The following is a 19,215-nucleotide window of genomic DNA, read 5'->3' on the forward strand; positions in this document are numbered from 1 at the left end:
GGGGCCGCACAGCCCTCCGTGTGCTCGCCAGAAGTAGCCTGACTGCCATTAGGTACCGAGATGAGATCCTCAGACCCATTGTGATACCATATGCTGGTGCGGTTGGCCCTGGGTTCCTCCTAATGCAAGACAATGCTAGACCTCATGTGGCTGGAGTGTGTCAGCAGTTCCTGCAAGACGAAGGCATTGATGCTATGGACTGGCCCGCCCGTTCCCCAGACCTGAATCCAATTGAGCACATCTGGGACATCATGTCTCGCTCCATCCACCAATGCCACGTTGCACCACAGACTGTCCAGGAGTTGGCGGATGCTTTAGTCCAGGTCTGGGAGGAGATCCCTCAGGAGACCATCCGCCACCTCATCAGGAGCATGCCCAGGCATTGTAGGGACGTCATACAGGCACGTGGAGGCCACACACACTACTGAGCCTCATTTTGACTTGTTTTAAGGACATTACATCAAAGTTGGATCAGCCTGTAGTGTGTTTTTCCACTTTAATTTTGAGGGTGACTCCAAATCCAGACCTCCGTGGGTTAATAAATTTGATTTCCATTGATAATTTTTGTGTGATTTTGTTGTCAGCACATTCAACTATATAAAGAACAAAGTATTTAATAAGAATATTTCATTCATTCAGATCTAGGATGCGTTATTTTAGTGTTCCCTTCATTTTTTGGAGCAGTGTATATATATATATATATATATATCTATATATACACACACATACATATTGTATTTATCTTTTGCAACTCATGTATGTTTTTCTTTGTAACTTATCTCTTTTCAGCTCTGGTGTGATTTCGACAAATCAATTACCTCAAAAAATCAGACCTTCAATTCTTCAGCGTCCGTCACAGACATTTGCTTTTATCCTGAGGTAATAACATGCTTTCTGTTGTGCTAGCAGGTAATGGTGGCTTGTTACCGCACATACAGTGCTCTGTACAGAAACAAAATCTTATCATAAATAAAATGAGATAGCTGTAACGGTGGTTATGCTAATTGCACCAGCTACAAACAGGTGCTATTTTATTTTTGTTTTGCAAGGTTGCAGACAAGTCATCGGTATCCCTTGATCATGGTAGCTTCCTAGCACCAGGGTAATCTTCCATAGATAGGAATATGAAAGTGTCACAATGTGTCAAGTGAGACTCCAGAAAATTCTGACTTCAGTGAGAGAGAAAGAGGCGACACTAGGGAGACACAGATTATCTGCATACGCTGCGCAGAAAGAGAATGTTTGAACTAATAACATGTTATTGTCACGATGTGTATCGGTGCATGAGGGACAATGAGCAGCAATGTGGAAAATAAGCTTATTTAAATCCACTTGAACCTTACAACGTAGCCAAGTACATTTACCGTAGCTCTTTATCCTGCTGCTTCTTCTTGGAGAAGGGAGTCATTATGGGCACAGACGTTTATTTTTCTAAATAACCACTATCATAGTTGGGCAGTCCGTATTTATCACATATACAGTAGATCATTCACGTGGATATTGGTGGTCATTCCGAGTTGATCGCTAGCTGCATTTGTTCGCAGCGCAGCGATCAGGCTAAAAAACGGCAGTTCTGCGTATGCGTATGCGGCACAATGCGCGCGCGTGACGTACGTGCACAACGAACGATGCAGTTTTGCACAGGGTCTAGCGATGCATTTCAGTCGCACTGCTTGCCACAGAGTGATTGACATGAAGTGGGCGTTTCTGGGTGGCAACTGACCGTTTTCAGGGAGTGTTCGGAAACACGCAGGCGTGCCAGGGAAAACGCAGGCGTGGCTGGGCGAACGCTGGGCGGGTGTGTGACGACAAATTCGGAACTGAACAGTCTGAAGTGATCGCAAGCGCTGAGTAGGTTTTGAGCTACTCTGAAACTACACCAAAAAAATTTGCAGGCGCTCTGCGATACAACCGTTCGTACTTCTGCTAAGCTAAAATACACTCCCAGTGGGCGGCGGCATAGCATTTGCATGGCTGCTAAAAACTGCTAGCCAGCGATCAACTCAGAATGCCCCCCATTGTTTTTAAACGTACTTAACTTCAAAAGGTGTGGGACACAGAAAGTAAAAGAAAAGTCAGTATAACAGAGGATATAAATACACGCGTTCAGCCACTTGGTTGCACCTAATCTTCTAACAAAATGAATGTTAACATGCCAGCCCAAGTTCATATTCTTTCCATCAATGAGACGCCTAACTGAATTTCTAAGGAATGATAAATTGCACCACGATGAGAAAAGTAGCCAAAATAAAAGTGGCAAACAGCCCTCAAGCCTAAGTGGTGACACCACTCAGAATCCCTGCACCGGAACACTGACCGCCAACATACCGAAGGTAAGTATCGGGGTCCCTGTTAGGGTTAGGGTCGGGGGAAGGGGGGGGGAATAGGGTTAGGGGCACCACATGAGGGGGAAGGGGTTAGCAGTAGTAACCACCTCCCAAGTCTTTGCCCTAGCTGCCACCCCAGCTGGATTAGGATAGGGGGCAGGGAAGGGCTAAAATAATTACCCAGTCAGCATTCTCAATGTTGGGATGTCGGTGTCGATCATGTGACCGGTGGCATCCCGACAGCCATGATCCCACACCGAACCCATCACATGGAATTATGTACAGGTGACTCCATATTCACTGTTCAGATGATAATGTAACTGGTTAATATCTCTCATCGCTTTTATCAAAACATAAGACAGAGATTTTTTTATTTAGTCACCTGTGAGGGCAAAATGTCAGGTCTTATTACTGGTGAAATGAAGTAAATCTAAAACTACAATTAATCGCCATTAACTGTCCACAGTAGTTTGCGCATAAGTACAGTGTAACTGAAGTAATGAAAGCACAGCACTTTGTATCTGGAATAAACGATTTTGCCATGCAAAGGGAGCAAATACATTTTTATTGTTTCTGTGCAGGGTAAATACTGCCTGCTTTTGCATGTAGCCCACAAATGTTAGCTTTATTTTGACACTGCAGTTTAGATTTCAGTTTGGACACACCCTACCCAAATCTTACTTTCTCTGCACGTTACATCTGCCCCACCTGCAGTGCAGCATGGTTGCCTAGTTGCTTGCTTTTTTTGATTTGCTTCCGCATCTGAATAACCGCTATTATACATTGAGGTTAAGGTAGGGGGGGAATTCAATTAGTCACAGTAAATTTTTCCATGAAAAATCTGTCTTTTTCCTGGGGGGTTTTTGCCCGGTGTTCAATTAATTCAATTAATGTCCTTTAATTACCCCTTTCCTTGAGAAAACCACATAGATTTGGGATAAGTTCCCGGATAACTTCCCTCTTGGCAGGTGAAACAAAATCCCAGATAGTGCCAACTATAGGGGATCATTCGCTAATTGAATTCCCCCTATAAGTGTACTTCCCTTCAGCCATGATCCAACATATGGAAGGGCATCATATTCTCCTTTTCTGAGAAATGACCAGACCATATGGCATTCAAAACAATAATAGTTATATGTCAATCAGCCTTCTAGTGTCACTGCCCTGATAGTGAGGAGGGTGACAATGTACAGTACATGTGGAACTTAAGTCGTACCCTATAACGATTTTACCGTCAGCTTCAGTTAATGGAAGAACACCAAAGTAGCCACAACCAGTGCTTAAAGTGGTCCTAGAGAGGTGGTGGAACTCACCCCCCTCCGCACGGCGCCCATGAAATAAAGGTATTGCGCGCGCCTACGGCGCGCGCAGCAAAAAGGGGGTGTGGTCTCAAAAAGAAAGGGGCGTGGTCACACAATAGTAATAATGCCCACAGTAGTAGTACCCAAGTGGAAATTTTGAAGTGGGGGTATGGAAAAGTGAAGGGTGCAATTATGTGCGCGCCGAAGGCGCGCGCACTCCTGACAAGGGGGCGTGGCCACGCAAAAGGGGGCGTGCCCTTCAGTGTAGTTTACCACACCATATACCCCTTATACACATTATGCACCACAATAGTAGGACCCCTTTCACATTATAGCTCACAGTATGAGCCGAAATTTACATTTATACCACACAGTATGAACCACATTCATATTACACTACACAGTATGAGCCAAATTCACATTACACCACACAGTATGAGCCAAATTCACATTACACCACACCACACAGTATGAGCCAAATTCACATTACACCACACGGTATGAGCCGAAATTCACATTACACCACACAGTATGAGCCAAAATTCACATTACACCACACAGTATGAGCCGAAATTCACATTATAGCACACGGTATGAGCCGAAATTCACATTATAGCACACAGAATGAGCCAAAATTCACATTATAGCACAGAGAATGAGCCGAAATTCACATTATAGAGTGACAGAGTGACAAGGAGAGTGACAGCAGGGACATGGAAAGTGACAGCAGGGATATGGAAAGTGACAGCAGGGGAATACAGTAGGGACTAGGGAGAGAGAAAGGCAGCAGGTTAGATTACCTGTTTAGCAGCGGCGGTGGTCTGCGGTGCTGTGGATGAGTAGGCTGTGGTAGGCGTGACGTGGAGGCTGTGGGCCTCGGAGATAGTGCGGAGGAGGAGGCTGTGGGTGCGCAGAGGTCCGAGGGCGGGGCGGCAGTAGAGGCTGAGGGCGGCTGCAGTGGATCTGGAACCAGGCTGGCTTTATTATCCCTGCCGCCGCATCGAGCTCCTGTGACCACGGCGCTAATATTTCAAAACTGCTGCGGACCGGCAGCCAATCAGCGACAGATTTGAACTAGAAGTGCCGCGGTCACAGAAGCTCGATGCAGCGGCAGGGATAATAAAGCCGGCCTGGTCCCAGATCCGCTGCAGCTGGGAGTCTGGAACCTGGGCTTCCAGTGCGGCGGCGATGGTAGGGGCGGAGCGACGGAGGGCGGACCGGGAACGCAGCTTCTTTGTCGGCCCATACAGTAATGCCCCCAGCAGTAGCATCCCTTATACAATGCCCACAGTAGTACTGCCCCTTATGCAATGCCCCCAACAGTAGTGCCCCTTATGAAGTGCCCCCTTTACAATGCCCTCATTAGCTGTGCACCCCATCAGTAATGCCCTTAATGGTAATGCCCCTGTGTAGTATTGCCCCTAGTTGTTTAGCCCCTGTAGTTTAGCCCCAGTAGTCATGCCCATACTGGTAATGCCCCTGCAGTTATGACCCCAGCAATTTACTCCCCCCCCTCTAGTTTAGCCTCTGAGTGGTAATGCCCCCAGTAGTTTTGCCCTCATGTAGTTTGCCCCATGTAGTTTAGCCCCCAGTGGTAATGCCCCCTGCAGTTGTGCCCCCAGTTGTTTAGCCCCTGTAGTTTAGCCCCCATGTAGTTTGCCAAAGTTAGTAATGTCCCCAGTAGTTTGGCCCCTTGTAGTTATACCCCCAGTAGTTTAGCTCATGTAATTATGCCCCCTTGTAGTTTAGCCCACAGTAGTAATGCTGCCAGTAGTTTGCCCCTTTGTAGCTTGCCCCCTTGTAGTAATGCCCCCAGTTGTTTGCCCCTTGTAGTTTGCCCCAGCAGTAAAGCCCCCCAGTAGTTTGCCCCCAGTACTAGAGCCCCCCAGTAGTTTGCCCCTCTGTAGTTTGCCCCAGTAGTAAAGGCCCCCAGTAGTTTGCCCCCAGTACTAGAGCCCCCCAGTAGTTTGCCCCTCTGTAGTTTGCCCCAGTAGTTTGCCCCCCAGTAGTATGCCCCTTGTAGTTTGCCCCAGCAGTAAAGCCCCCCAGTAGTTTGCCCCCAGTACTAGAGCCCCCCAGTAGTTTGCCCCTCTGTAGTTTGCCCCAGTAGTAAAGGCCCCCAGTAGTTTGCCCCCAGTACTAGAGCCCCCCAGTAGTTTGCCCCTCTGTAGTTTGCCCCAGTAGTAAAGGCCCCCAGTAGAAACGCCTGTGGTACACATATAGGAGGGAGGGAGGGAGGGAGGGAGGGAGAGAGGGAGGGAGGGGGGGAAGAACTATACTTACCTAGCCCCGCTCCCGCCGCAGTCCTCTCTCGCCGCCCGCTCCTCTGCACTATGAGAGAGACGTCATGACGTCTCTCCCATAGCGCGCACTGACAGAGCCGGAAGCCGGAGCTCAGTACTGAGCTCCTGCCTACGGCTGCCGCTGCGGAGAGGGAGACGGGCGCCCGCTGGTAACGCGATCTCAGCGGGCGCCCGGCATCTCCCTGCAGCGCCGCCCGGGACATCGGGTTAGGTGTGCCGGGGGAGGCGGAACTGCGTTCCGTCTCCTGGTGGAACTGACGGAAAGCAGTTCCGGCCCGTTCCGGCTCACTTTAACCCCTGGCCACAACTATAGCCAGAAACCCTAAGTGAAGAAACTCTAAGCCCCCAAAAAGTACAGCAGGATGCATCCTAGAGCACTCTCCCTAAACGTGCTCTTTGATCACTTTATATATGATGCCGTTTCAGACTTAACCATTGTCGTTTGTTTTTTCTCCTTTCCTTAGTACTTTGTCTTCACCGGTGTCCTCGCGATGGTGACTTGCGCCGTGTTTCTGCGCCTCAACTCCGTCCTGAAGCTGGCGGTGCTGCTAATTATGATAGCAATATATTCCCTACTGACAGAAACCATTTATACGTCTCTCTTTCTACGATATGACAATTCTCATCACAATGGGAAGTAAGTGCCACTTGTTGATTCATGTTCGTCCCGTAATTTACTCACTGTAACAATACGTCGTCTCCTTTGTGATTGTTTATAGATGATGCTATTATATCAAACGTTTCTTTAATAGCACTTGCGTTACCCGTACAGCCCTGCCCCTTGCACATGTGATGTCATGATATCACAAGAGGGGTCTAGGGCCGCAGACGGATCTATGAATATGCACAACTCAGCGTAGCCTGCAGTGCTACCTACATGCCCCCTACACGCTCTCTCTAAACTTAGCCTACGTGCAAAGTCCCCATTGCCTCCCATTTATGACCGTGCCACCACAAATGCAGATGTGACTGAGACGTGTATGATCCTGAATGGCCCATAGATGTGTGCGCTCAGCTACTGAGCGTGCGCAGCGCTAAAAATGTGTGCAAAATATGTATCCCCAAAATAATAACAGGATGCCTTGGCAGGGCCGTCTCCAGGCCTACTAGCACCCTGAGCGAGAAAATGTAAAAGCGCCCCCCAACCCCTATGCGCGCGCCTCAGGGAAAGTGGGCGTGGCCTCTGTGAAAGTGGGCGTGGTCTCGTAACTTCATATTATAAAACTATAAATAAATATATTTTCACACCCCCTCTATGCACACAATTAGCAGCCTTACACAGAACAGCCACAGTAGTGTTCCTTACACACAATGTCTCCAGTGTAGTGCCAGATACACATAATGTCTCCAGTATAGTGCCAGATACACAATGTGCAGTGCCAGATAGACATGATATACCCCCAGCAGTGCCAGCTACACATGACATGCCCCGCAGCAGTGCCAGCTACACATGACATGCCCCGCAGCAGTGCCAGCTACACATGGCATGCCCCGCAGCAGTGCCAGCTACACATGACATGCCCCACAACAGTGCCAGCTACACACAATATGCCCCCCAGCAGTGCCAGCTACACATGATAGTGTTCACGGTTTAGGGCAGGGTGCTGATCACAAGGAGGGCACATTTTGAAGTTAGGAGGGCAAAATGATGTACATACTGTAATGCTTGGTGCTCCTCCACCCACATGCAGAAGCAGGGACAGTGCGCAGCAAAAATTTAGGGGCGTTGCTTCGTGGGGAAGGTGCATGACCACATAATAGTGGCAATTCGCACTACACCACATAGTAGTGCAGCTAATACACATTGCACCAGGTAGAACCTCCTATACACTTTGCGCCAGGCAGAGCACGTTAGACACACATTGCCTAGCCACAGACGCCTAGTAGATACACTACATGATATGCCCCCCAGCAGTGCCAGCTACACATGACATGCCCCCCAGCAGTGCCAGCTACACGTGACATGCCCCCCAGCAGTGCCAGATACATAAATGGCCACACAGTGCAGATATGCCCCCAGTGCCAGATACATAAATGCCCCCACAATGCCAGATACATAAATGCCCCCACAATGCCAGATACATAAGTGCCCCCATAGTGCCAGATACATAAATGACCCCACAGTGCCAGATACATAAGTGCCCCCCGTGCCACAAAACATAAAAGCCCCCACAGTGCCAGATATACCCCCACAGTGCCAGATACATAAATGCCCCCAGTGCCAGAAACATAAATGCCCCCACAGTGCAGATATGCCCCCACAGTGCCAGATACATAAATGCCCCCAGTGCAGATATGCCCCCACAGTGCCAGATACATAAATGCCCCCCATGCCACAAAACATAAATGCCCCCACAATGCAGATATGCCCCCACAGTGCCAGATACATAAATGCCCCCAGTGCCAGAAACATAAATGCACCCACAGTGCAGATATGCCTCCACAGTGCCAGATACATAAATGCCCCCCGTGCCACAAAACATAAAAGCCCCCACAGTGCAGATATGCCCCCACAGTACCAGATACATAAATGCCCCCACAGTGCAGATATGCCCCCACAGTGCCAGATACATAAATGCCCCCAGTGCAGATATGCCCCCACAGTGCCAGATACATAAATGCCCCCCGTGCCACAAAACATAAATGCCCCCACAATGCAGATATGCCCCCACAGTGCCAGATACATAAATGCCCCCAGTGCCAGAAACATAAATGCCCCCACAGTGCAGATATGCCCCCACAGTGCCAGATACATAAATGCCCCCCGTGTCACAAAACATAAAAGCCCCCACAGTGCAGATATGCCCCCACAGTGCCAGATACATAAATGCCCCCAGTGCCAGAAACATAAATGCCTCCACAGTGCAGATATGCCCCCACAGTACCAGAAACATAAATGCCCCCACAGTGCCAGAAACATAAACGCCCTCACAGTGCAGCTATGACTCCACAGTGCCAGATATTCACTTACATGTCACTGCGGTGCTGGGAGCCGGGAGGGGGAGTACTGCTGTGGGCGTGGGCGGACGGATGAACACTTCTGTATGCGCGCTGCTCCGGCGTCTAACGTCAGACGCCGGCGCCGCACAGCGCGCTGCATAGCGCGCACACAAGCGGCCGGGACACTGAATGAAGGCTGGCTCCAGGCAGGAATATGGCGGCCGCAGCGTGCGGCGCCCATTAAGGGTGGCGCCCCTCGCGGCCGCTCTAGTCGAACATGCCTGGAGCCGGCCCTGTGCCTTGGAAAGCATTGGTTTCTTTTTTACCTTTAAGCTGTCCACATTTAAAGTTTATCTGTCATTCTGTGGCCTAACTGCTTTAAATCTTGCAGCAACATTGTTTCAGCAAAGTGGCAACGTCTAAAAAGAACCTAAGTTGTGACAGTGCACAAACCAGATAGGAAATGGTTTAGGATCTGCAGCAGAGGCCCTGAAGCAGGCCCAGTTGGCAATCGGATAGCAGGGCATAAGGACAGTCAGCAACTAGTCACGTCAGTCTTGGTTAATTAGATATACACAGTGTTAAATAGAAAACATACGTGTTGTCCAGAACAGAAGTGTGCACTGAGATCATTCTTAAATCTAGGACCTGCTGACAGGGTAGAAAGCAGAATAAATCAGAAGAGCTGCTTCCAGCTGAAACGTGAGGAAGGGGGGGGGGGTCCTGGTCCCTGCAGAGCCCCTCCAGCAAGCCCGGTTCCGGGTAACTAGAACACGCTCCCACCCCTTTCGGTGTCTCTGCCTGTTACTGTGCCTACTCTCTAATGAATGATCTCTGGGTTCTTCTGTCTAGCTTCAACAGATAGCATACCTCAACTACTGTATTTACCAAGGAAGGGACATGCATATCAGAAGCCATGACTCAAGATCTCCCTCCTGTACCATACTTATTCTAGTCACCCAAATAACATCATTCTGCCCAGGCAAGCAAATCACCCCAGCAATTGCAGAGTGCAGATACAGAAATCCAGACTGGGGAAGAGGAATAGCCCAGCTTAATATTTATTTGCTTGTAGAACCGTACACCAGATCTTACAGAAGAATCACCCACCCTGTCATAAGTTATATCAAGGCTAAAGAAGAACAGATGCAGGTGGTGGACTCTTTGTGGAGGATGCCAAGAAGGTTCAGAAGCCTAGGGCAAAGACCAAGTTGTCCGTGGAGGGATTTTACAAGAGCCATAACTCAAGAGTGATGTATAATGGTTCCAAAGGAACGAGAGAGCTGCTGTAGTTTGTTTTAAGATTGCTGGAACCATGGTGATCATTTAGAATGAACTGTAGTGTGATCTGTAAAGACGTTAATGAGACAGAGTTTTCCTAATAGAATATTTGTTAATTCTTCCACTGCAAACTATACAGCCAACTCTCTCCTATCGCAGGTGAAGTTGTTTCTTTCAGCAGATGATATTTTGTAGGAAAGAAACCACCTGGAGTACCTTTATCCACTTCACTGCATTGGCATAGGACAGTCCGTACCCCGAGTAAGAGGTATATACAGTACTTCAAACAAAAATGGCAGGATGGTATCTGGATGTTTTTGCAGAGCAGCCATAGAGAATATGGGGGTGATTCAACCCTGATCGCATGCAGGCTTTTTTTGCAGTGCTGCGATCAGGTAGTTGCCGCCTACAGGGGGATGGTGTAGTTGATGTGCAGGGGTGCGAACGCTTGTGCAGTCTCTGCACAGCTCAGGACTTACTCAGCCGCTGCAGTGATCCGGCCTATAGATGACGTCAGGAATCCTCTCTTAAAACGTCTGGGCACGCCTGCATTTTTCCGGACACTCCCTAGAAATAGTAAGTTGACACCCACAAATGGCCTCTTCCTGTCAATCTTCTTGCGATCGCCGGTGCGATCTCTTTCTTCATAAAATCCGTCGCTGTCCGACGATCCCCATCGCCGGCGGCCGATGCGCCTGAGCATTGCGGAGCATACGCATGCGCAGCTCAGACCCGATCGCACCGCTGCAAAAAAAAGCTAGCATGCAATCAGGTCTGAATGACCCCCTGTGTTCTTTAAGAACTGTAAGGCATATTTCACTCTGAATTTGCCGCTTTTCGGTAAGTTGCAATCATTGATGGAGTTAGTTTAATGATAAGTTACCGATACAGGTTGAGTCTCCCGTATCCAAAAATCTGAAATACGGAATATTCCGAAAAGCTGAATTTTTTGAGTGCGACTGAGACAGTGATTCCTTTGCTTTTGATGGTTCAGTGGACACAAATTTTGTTTAATAAACACAATTATTAAAAAATATTATATAAAATTACCTTCAGGCTGTGTATGTAAGCTGTATATGAAACATAAATGCATTCTGTTCTTAGACTTGGGTCCCATCCCCAAGATATCTCATTATGGTATGCAATTATTCCAAAATACAGAAAAATAAGATTTTACTTACCGATAAATTTATTTCTCATAGTCCGTAGTGGATGCTGGGGACTCCGTCAGGACCATGGGGAATAGCGGCTCTGCAGGAGACAGGGCACAAAAGCAAGCTTTTAGGATCACATGGTGTGTACTGGCTCCTCCCCCTATGACCCTCCTCCAAGCCTCAGTTAGGTACTGTGCCCGGACGAGCGTACACAATAAGGAAGGATCTTGAATCCCGGGTAAGACTCATACCAGCCACACCAATCACACCGTACAACTTGTGATCTGAACCCAGTTAACAGTATGATAACAAAGAAGTAGCCTCTAAAAAAAGATGGCTCACAACAATAATAACCCGATTTTTGTAACAATAACTATGTACAAGTAATGCAGACAATCCGCACTTGGGATGGGCGCCCAGCATCCACTACGGACTATGAGAAATAGATTTATCGGTAAGTAAAATCTTATTTTCTCTAACGTCCTAGTGGATGCTGGGGACTCCGTCAGGACCATGGGGATTATACCAAAGCTCCCAAACGGGCGGGAGAGTGCGGATGACTCTGCAGCACCGAATGAGAGAACTCCAGGTCCTCCTCAGCCAGGGTATCAAATTTGTAGAATTTTACAAACGTGTTCCCCCCTGACCACGTAGCTGCTCGGCAAAGTTGTAAAGCCGAGACCCCTCGGGCAGCCGCCCAAGATGAGCCCACCTTCCTTGTGGAATGGGCATTTACAGATTTTGGCTGTGGCAGGCCTGCCACAGAATGTGCAAGCTGAATTGTACTACAAATCCAACGAGCAATAGTCTGCTTAGAAGCAGGAGCACCCAGCTTTTTGGGTGCATACAATATAAACAGCAAGTCAGACTTTCTGACTCCAGCCGTCCTGGAATTATATATATATATATATTTTCAGGGCCCTGACAACGTCTAGCAACTTGGAGTCCTCCAAGTCCCTAGTAGCCGCAGGCACCACAATAGGTTGTTTCAGGTGAAATGCTGACACCACCTTAGGAAGAAACTGGGGACGAGTCCGCAGTTCTGCCCTGTCCGAATGGAAAATCAAATATGGGCTTTTGTAAGACAAAGCCGCCAATTCTAACACTCGCCTGGCCGAGGCCAGGGCCAACAGCATGGTCACTTTCCATGTGAGATATTTCAAATCCACAGATTTGAGCGGTTCAAACCAATATGATTTGAGGAATCCCAACACTACGTTGAGATCCCACGGTGCCACTGGAGGCACAAAAGGGGCTGTATATGCAATACTCCCTTGACAAATGTCTGGACTTCAGGAACTGAAGCCAATTCTTTCTGGAAGAAAATCTACAGGGCCGAAACTTGAACCTTAATGGACCCCAATTTGAGGCTCATAGACACTCCTGTTTGCAGGAAGTGCAGAAATCGACCTAGTTGAAATTTCTTCGTGGGGCCTTCCTGGCCTCACCCACGCAACATATTTTCACCACATGTGGTGATAACGTTGTGCGGTCACCTCCTTCCTGGCTTTGACCAGGGTAGGTATGACCTCTTCCGGAATGCCTTTTCCCTTAGGATCCGGCGTTCAACCGCCATGCCATCAAACGCAGCCGCGGTAAGTCTTGGAACAGACATGGTACTTGCTGAAGCAAGTCCCTTCTTAGCTCCCGAGGCCATTAGTCCTCTGTGAGCATCTCTTGAAATTCCGGGTACCAAGTCCCTCTTGGCCAATCCGGAGCCACGAGTATAGTTCTTACTCCTCTACGTCTTATAATTCTCAATACCTTGGTTATGAGAAGCAGAGGAGGAAACACATACACCGACTGTTACACCCGCGGTGTTACCAGGACATCCACAGCTATCGCCTGAAGGTCTCGTGACCTGGCGCAATACCTGTCCCGTTTTTTGTTCGGGCGGGATGCCATCATGTCCACCTTTGGTCTTTCCCAACGGTTCACAATCATGCGGAAAACTTCCCGATGAAGTTCCCACTCTCCCGGGTGGAGGTCGTGCCTGCTGAGGAAGTCTGCTTCCCAGTCGTCCACTCCCGGAATGAACACTGCTGACAGTGCTATCACATGATTTTCCGCCTAGCGAAAAATCCTTGCAGTTTTGCCACTGCCCTCCTGCTTCTTGTGCCGCCCTTTCTGTTTACGTGGGCGACTGCCGTGATGTTATCCCACTGGATCAATACCGGCTGACCTTGAAGCAGAGGTCTTGCTAAGTTTAGAGCATTATAAATTTGCTCTTAGCTCCAGTATATTTATGTGGAGAGAATTCTCCAGACTTGATCACACTCCCTGGAAATTTTTTTCCCTGTGTGACTGCTCTCCAGCCTCTCAGGCTGGCCTCCGTGGTCACCAGCACCCAATCCTGAATGCCGAATCTGCGGCCCTCTAGAAGATGAGCACTCTGTAATCACCACAGGAGAGACACCCTTGTCCTTGGATATAGGGTTATCCGCTGATGCATCTGAAGATGCGATCCGGACCATTTGTCCAGCAGATCCCACTGAAGAGTTCTTGCGTGAAATCTGCCGAATGGAATCGCTTCGTAATAAGCCACCATTTTTACCAGGACTCTTGTGCAATGATGCACTGACACTTTTCCTGGTTTTAGGAGGATCCCGATTAGCTCGGATAACTCCCTGGCTTTCTCCTCTGGGAGAAACACCTTTTTCTGGACTGTGTCCAGAATCATCCCTAGGACCAGCAGACGTGTCGTCGGAACAACTGCGGTTTTGGAATATTTAGAATCCACCCGTGTTGTCGTAGAACTACTTGAGATAGTGCTACTCCGACCTCCAACTGTTCTCTGGACCTTGTTCTTATCAGGAAGTCGTCCATTTTCTTTGAAGACGAATCCTCATTTCGGTCATTACCTTGGTAAGGACCCGGGGTGCCTTGGACAATCCAACGGCATCGTCTGAAACTGATAGTGACAGTTCTGTACCACGAACCTGAGGTACCCTCGGTGAGAAAGGCAAATTTTTGGGACATGGAGGTAAGCATCCCTGATGTCCCGGGACACCATATAGTCCCCTTCTTCCCGGTTCGCTATCACTGCTCTGAGTGACTCCATCTGGATTTGAACTTTTGTAAGTGTTCAAATATTTCAGATTTAGAATAGGTCTCACCTAGCCTTCTGGCTTCAGTACCACCATATAGTGTGGAATAATACCCCTTTCCTTGTTGTAGGAGGGGTACTTTGATTATCACCTGCTGGGAATACAGCTTGTGAATTGTTTTCAATACTGCCTCCCTGTCGGAGGGAGACATTGGTACAGCAGACTACAGGAACCTGCGAGGGGGAAACGTCTCGACATTCCAATCTGTACCCCTTGGATACTACTTGTAGGATCCAGGGGTCCTGTACGGTCCCAGCGTCATGCTGAGAACTTGGTAGAAGCGTTGGAGGGCTTCTGTTCCTGGGAATGGGCTGCCTGCTGCAGTCTTCTTCCCTTTCCTCTATCCCTGGGCAGATATGACTCTTATAGGGACGAAAGGACTGAGGCTGAAAAGACGGTGTCTTTTTCTGCAGAGATGTGACTTAGGGTAAAAAACGGTGGATTTTCCAGCAGTTGCCGTGACCACCAGGTCCCATGGACCGACCCCAAATAACTCCTCCCCTTTATACGGCAATACATCTTTGTGCCGTTTGGAATCTGCATCACCTGACCACTGTCGTGTCCATAAACATCTTCTTGCAGATATGGACATCGCATTTACTCTTGATGCCAGAGTGCAAATATCCCTCTGCGCATCTCGCATATATAGAAATGCATCCTTTAAATGCTCTATAGTCAATAAAATACTGTCCCTGTCAAGGGTATCAATATTTTTAGTCAGGGAATCCGACCAAGCCACCTCAGCTCTGCACATCCAGGCTGAGGCGATCGCTGGTCGCAGTATAACACCAGCATGTGTGTGTATACTTTTTAGGATATTTTCCAGCCTCCTATCAGCTGGCTCCTTAAGTACGGCCCTATCTGTAGATGGTACCGCCACTTGTTCTGATAAGCATGTGAGCGCCTTATCCACCCTAAGGGGTGTTTCCCAACACGCCCTAACTTCTGGCGGGAAAGGGTATACCGCCAATAATTTTATATCGGGGGAAACCCACGCATCATCACACACTTCATTTAATTTATCTGATTCAGGAAAAACTACAGGTAGTTTTTTCACATCCCACATAATACCCTTTTTTGTGGTACTTGTAGTATCAGAAATATGTAACACCTCCTTCATTGCCCTTAACGTGTGGCCCTAAAGGAAAATACGTTTGTTTCTTCACCGTCGACACTGAAATCAGTGTCCGTGTCTGGGTCTGTGTCGACCGACTGAGGTAAATGGGCGTTTTACAGCCCCTGACAGTGTTTGAGACGCCTGGGCAGGTACTAATTTGTTCGCCGGCCGTCTCATGTCGTCAACCGGCTTGCAGCGTGTTGACATTATCACGTAATTCCATAAATAAGCCATCCATTCCGGTGTCGACTCCCTAGAGAGTGACATCACCATTACAGGCAATTTGCTCCGCCTCCTCACCAACATTTTCCTCATACATGTCGACACACACGTACCGACATACAGCACACACATAGGGAATGCTCTGATAGAGGACAGGACCCACTAGCCCTTTGGGGAGACAGAGGGAGAGTTTGCCAGCACACACCAAAACGCTATAATTATATAGGGACAACCTTTATATAAGTGTTCCTCCCTTATAGCATTTAATATATATTCATATCGCCAAATCAGTGCCCCCCCTCTCTGTTTTAACCCTGTTTCTGTAGTGCAGTGCAGGGGAGAGCATGGGAGCCTTCCCACCAGCATTTCTGTGAGGGAAAATGGCGCTGTGTGCTGAGGAGAATAGGCCCCGCCCCCTTTTCGGCGGGCTTCTTCTCCGGAGTTTGTGATATCTGGCAGGGGTTAAATACATCCATATAGCCTCAAGGGCTATATGTGATGTATTTTTCGCCATACAGGTATTATACATTGCTGCCCAGGGCGCCCCCCCCCCCCCCGCGCCCTGCACCCTCCGTGACCGCTGTGTGAAGTGTGCTGACAACAATGGCGCACAGCTGCAGTGCTGTGCGCTACCTGATGAAGACTGAAAGTCTTCTGCCGCCTGGTTCCGGACCTCTTCAATCTTCAGCATCTGCAAGGGGGGTCGGCGGCGCGGCTCCGGGACGAACCCCAGGGCGAGACCTGTGTTCCGACTCCCTCTGGAGCTAATGGTGTCCAGTAGCCTAAGAAGCCAATCCATCCTGCACGCAGGTGAGTTCACTTCTCTCCCCTAAGTCCCTCGATGCAGTGAGCCTGTTGCCAGCAGGACTCACTGAAAATAAAGAACCTAAAAACTTTTTCTAAGCAACTCTTTAAGAGAGCCACCTAGATTGCACCCTGCTCGGACGGGCACAAAAACCTAACTGAGGCTTGGAGGAGGGTCATAGGGGGAGGAGCCAGTACACACCATGTGATCCTAAAAGCTTGCTTTTGTGCCCTGTCTCCTGCGGAGCCGCTATTCCCCATGGTCCTGAAGGAGTCCCCAGCATCCACTAGGACGTTAGAGAAAATACGATATCCAAAATACTTCTGGTACCAAGCGTTTTGGATATTGGAGACTCAACTTGTAATAATTAACAAATCCCAAAGGACTTTGTGTACTTTTCAGGTCTTTGAGGTTGCTGCTAGTTTAGTATTCCTATTCATTTCTCAGTGTCTCATTGAACGCCAAATTTAGAAATAATGAGTCCCAGTTATGGAACTTGTGGTTGTTCATACGTATATTTCTCAGGTTTAATGCGCAACCTAATTTCTCTGTGTTTTTGGAGATCAGATCTGACAAGGAATCAGTGTAGAGCTAGATCCGAAAAATGAATCAAGATTGTTATCTATGTAAATCATAACAATAGAGATTAATTTGTTATATAAAAAAAAAATTTTGGAAGACTGAAAGCTCTTACCAAGTCCCCCTAATTTCCTTGGACTTGGCTTTGGTTTCTGTAATCACTGTAAATGGTTACTGTACATGACTTCTGGTACCAGCAGATAGATCAATGGCACATTCAAAGGGACGTAGGGTTGGATATCTGAGATAGCCAATTTAATGGAATGAGTACTATATATTTTCTTTAGTAGGTACTAAAAGAATTCCAATGTAGGACTTGACCACAATTTGTAAGTTAGGGGGAACACTCTTGATCCATATAGATCTTACAGGACATTTCCGTCACTGACCGCCATGTAAAACGGCAACTCAAAAGGAACTAAAGGAATCCAACACTTTTGTTCAATAAAGTAACCAGCAGCCCTTTAAATCCTAAAAGGCCATGGTATTTCAGAATATGAGACCAAACCTAGTAGAGTGACTGTAGAAGATAAGGAACCCATCAGTGCCTGGGACAGTCGCTATGGAAACTGCTCTTTGCCATTTACTGATTTTGGCAAACACCAGAGTGTCCTTTGCTGCCAGAGTACAGGCAAACACCAAGAGATCACCTGCAATAGCATTCCTCTTCTTCTACACCTGCATTGGGTTCCACCACAACCAGAAGTCTATGAACATTTTGTGCCAACTGAAGCGGACAGATGATTTCAGGTGCATTCTCTTTGTTATTATTGGTAATGTCAGCGATGAATGATGGAATACAGAATCTCATCCGATATTTCCCTGAGCGAGTTTGCCAGGAGCCGACTGCCAATGCTGCACTGTGCCAGCCAAGCTCTAATGCCAGTGCTCGGAAATGGATGGTGCACTGACAGAACAGACGTGCTGAGACAGAGGATACCCAGCCAGGCTTGTCATAGACTTTCCGAAAGGCAGAAGTGTCATATAGAAAAGGAACATTTGTTTTTCAAACAAGAACCTTATCAGAGAGGCTATACAGTAACATATTCAACCTTGGCACAGTCTGAGATGAAGGCAGTAAGCTGGAGCTGAACTGCAAGAGCTGGCATTGGCAGCAGTAGCACTTGGCACTATGGAACCCACAGAAGCGATGCTGTAACAATTCTGTGTAGGTGGAAAATCCTTGGAGAAACTGAATGATATTGTCCTAGTTCACCTCCTGTCTCAGCACTCATTCTGAGTCGGCACAGGAACCGTCAGCAAACTGTGAGTGTGGCCCTACCATGCTAGCAGGAAGTCTAATGCTGGCTCACCTGGTGCAGGAAGTCTAATAAGCAATTGGTCCTTACTAGGGACTCCAGCAAGTGGTAATTGTCTTTGCTTTAAGGAACCTCAGGCAGCAGCTGACAGTGCACAAACTAGATGTATTGAGGGGGTAAGGATGGCACAAGCAAGCTGAATGCCGGGAGTTACGATAAGAAGGGAATAGTCAGAAACAGAATGGCCAGAGCAGCAAGCAGACAGCCGGAGGAGGGATGGGCAGTAACGGCAGGTGAGGAACGGGTTGTCAGATAACCACACAGTCGGCAGTATGCAGAGTCAAATAATGGGCATGCAACTGATAATACATCTAACACAAGCACCTACTGCTGCAGGAGCCGTACATACAGACTTGATACGCACTTTCTCCCACACCCACTGGGGCTCATTTAGGGTTGCATGTCTGTCTGTTGTTTTTTTATCCAGATTTACAGCATTGTTGCACTGTACATGGGTACCTATACCAAACGCAAATATCCATACCGAGTGTTTAGCATATTAGCAAGAACTTATGGGAGGTGGGAAGAGGGAGCCAGCACATGCCCGAAAAGGGGGTGAAGACTTAAGGCAGTAAGGGAGCGTGGGATGGCAGGCCAGTGCTCAAAAAGCGTGACTCTTCAGCCAAAAAGCAAGAATATTGGGGGAATGGACAGGGGCGCATATAGAGAGGAGGAATCCCAGGTACAGTCTCCGTCTGAGCCCCCTCCTCTGGTGACGCTGCAACATTTTCCTGGTGATTGTTGCAGCGCTGCTGCTGCC

General features: G+C 48.1%; 1 protein-coding gene across 2 annotated transcripts in view; it reads left to right on the forward strand.

The window, feature by feature from the left end:
* The window catches only part of ADCY8 (adenylate cyclase 8), a 367,020-nt gene that overhangs the window by 327,263 nt on the left and 20,542 nt on the right, over positions 1-19,215 (forward strand). For both annotated transcript variants that reach the window (XM_063921272.1, XM_063921273.1), the window contains 2 exons: positions 790-879; positions 6,396-6,568. In XM_063921272.1, the coding sequence (XP_063777342.1) occupies positions 790-879; positions 6,396-6,568 (263 nt within the window). The remainder of the gene's footprint in view (positions 1-789; positions 880-6,395; positions 6,569-19,215) is intronic.

This window comes from Pseudophryne corroboree, chromosome 5, assembly GCF_028390025.1.
Source record: "Pseudophryne corroboree isolate aPseCor3 chromosome 5, aPseCor3.hap2, whole genome shotgun sequence".
In the NCBI taxonomy this organism is placed as follows: Eukaryota; Metazoa; Chordata; class Amphibia; order Anura; family Myobatrachidae; genus Pseudophryne; species Pseudophryne corroboree.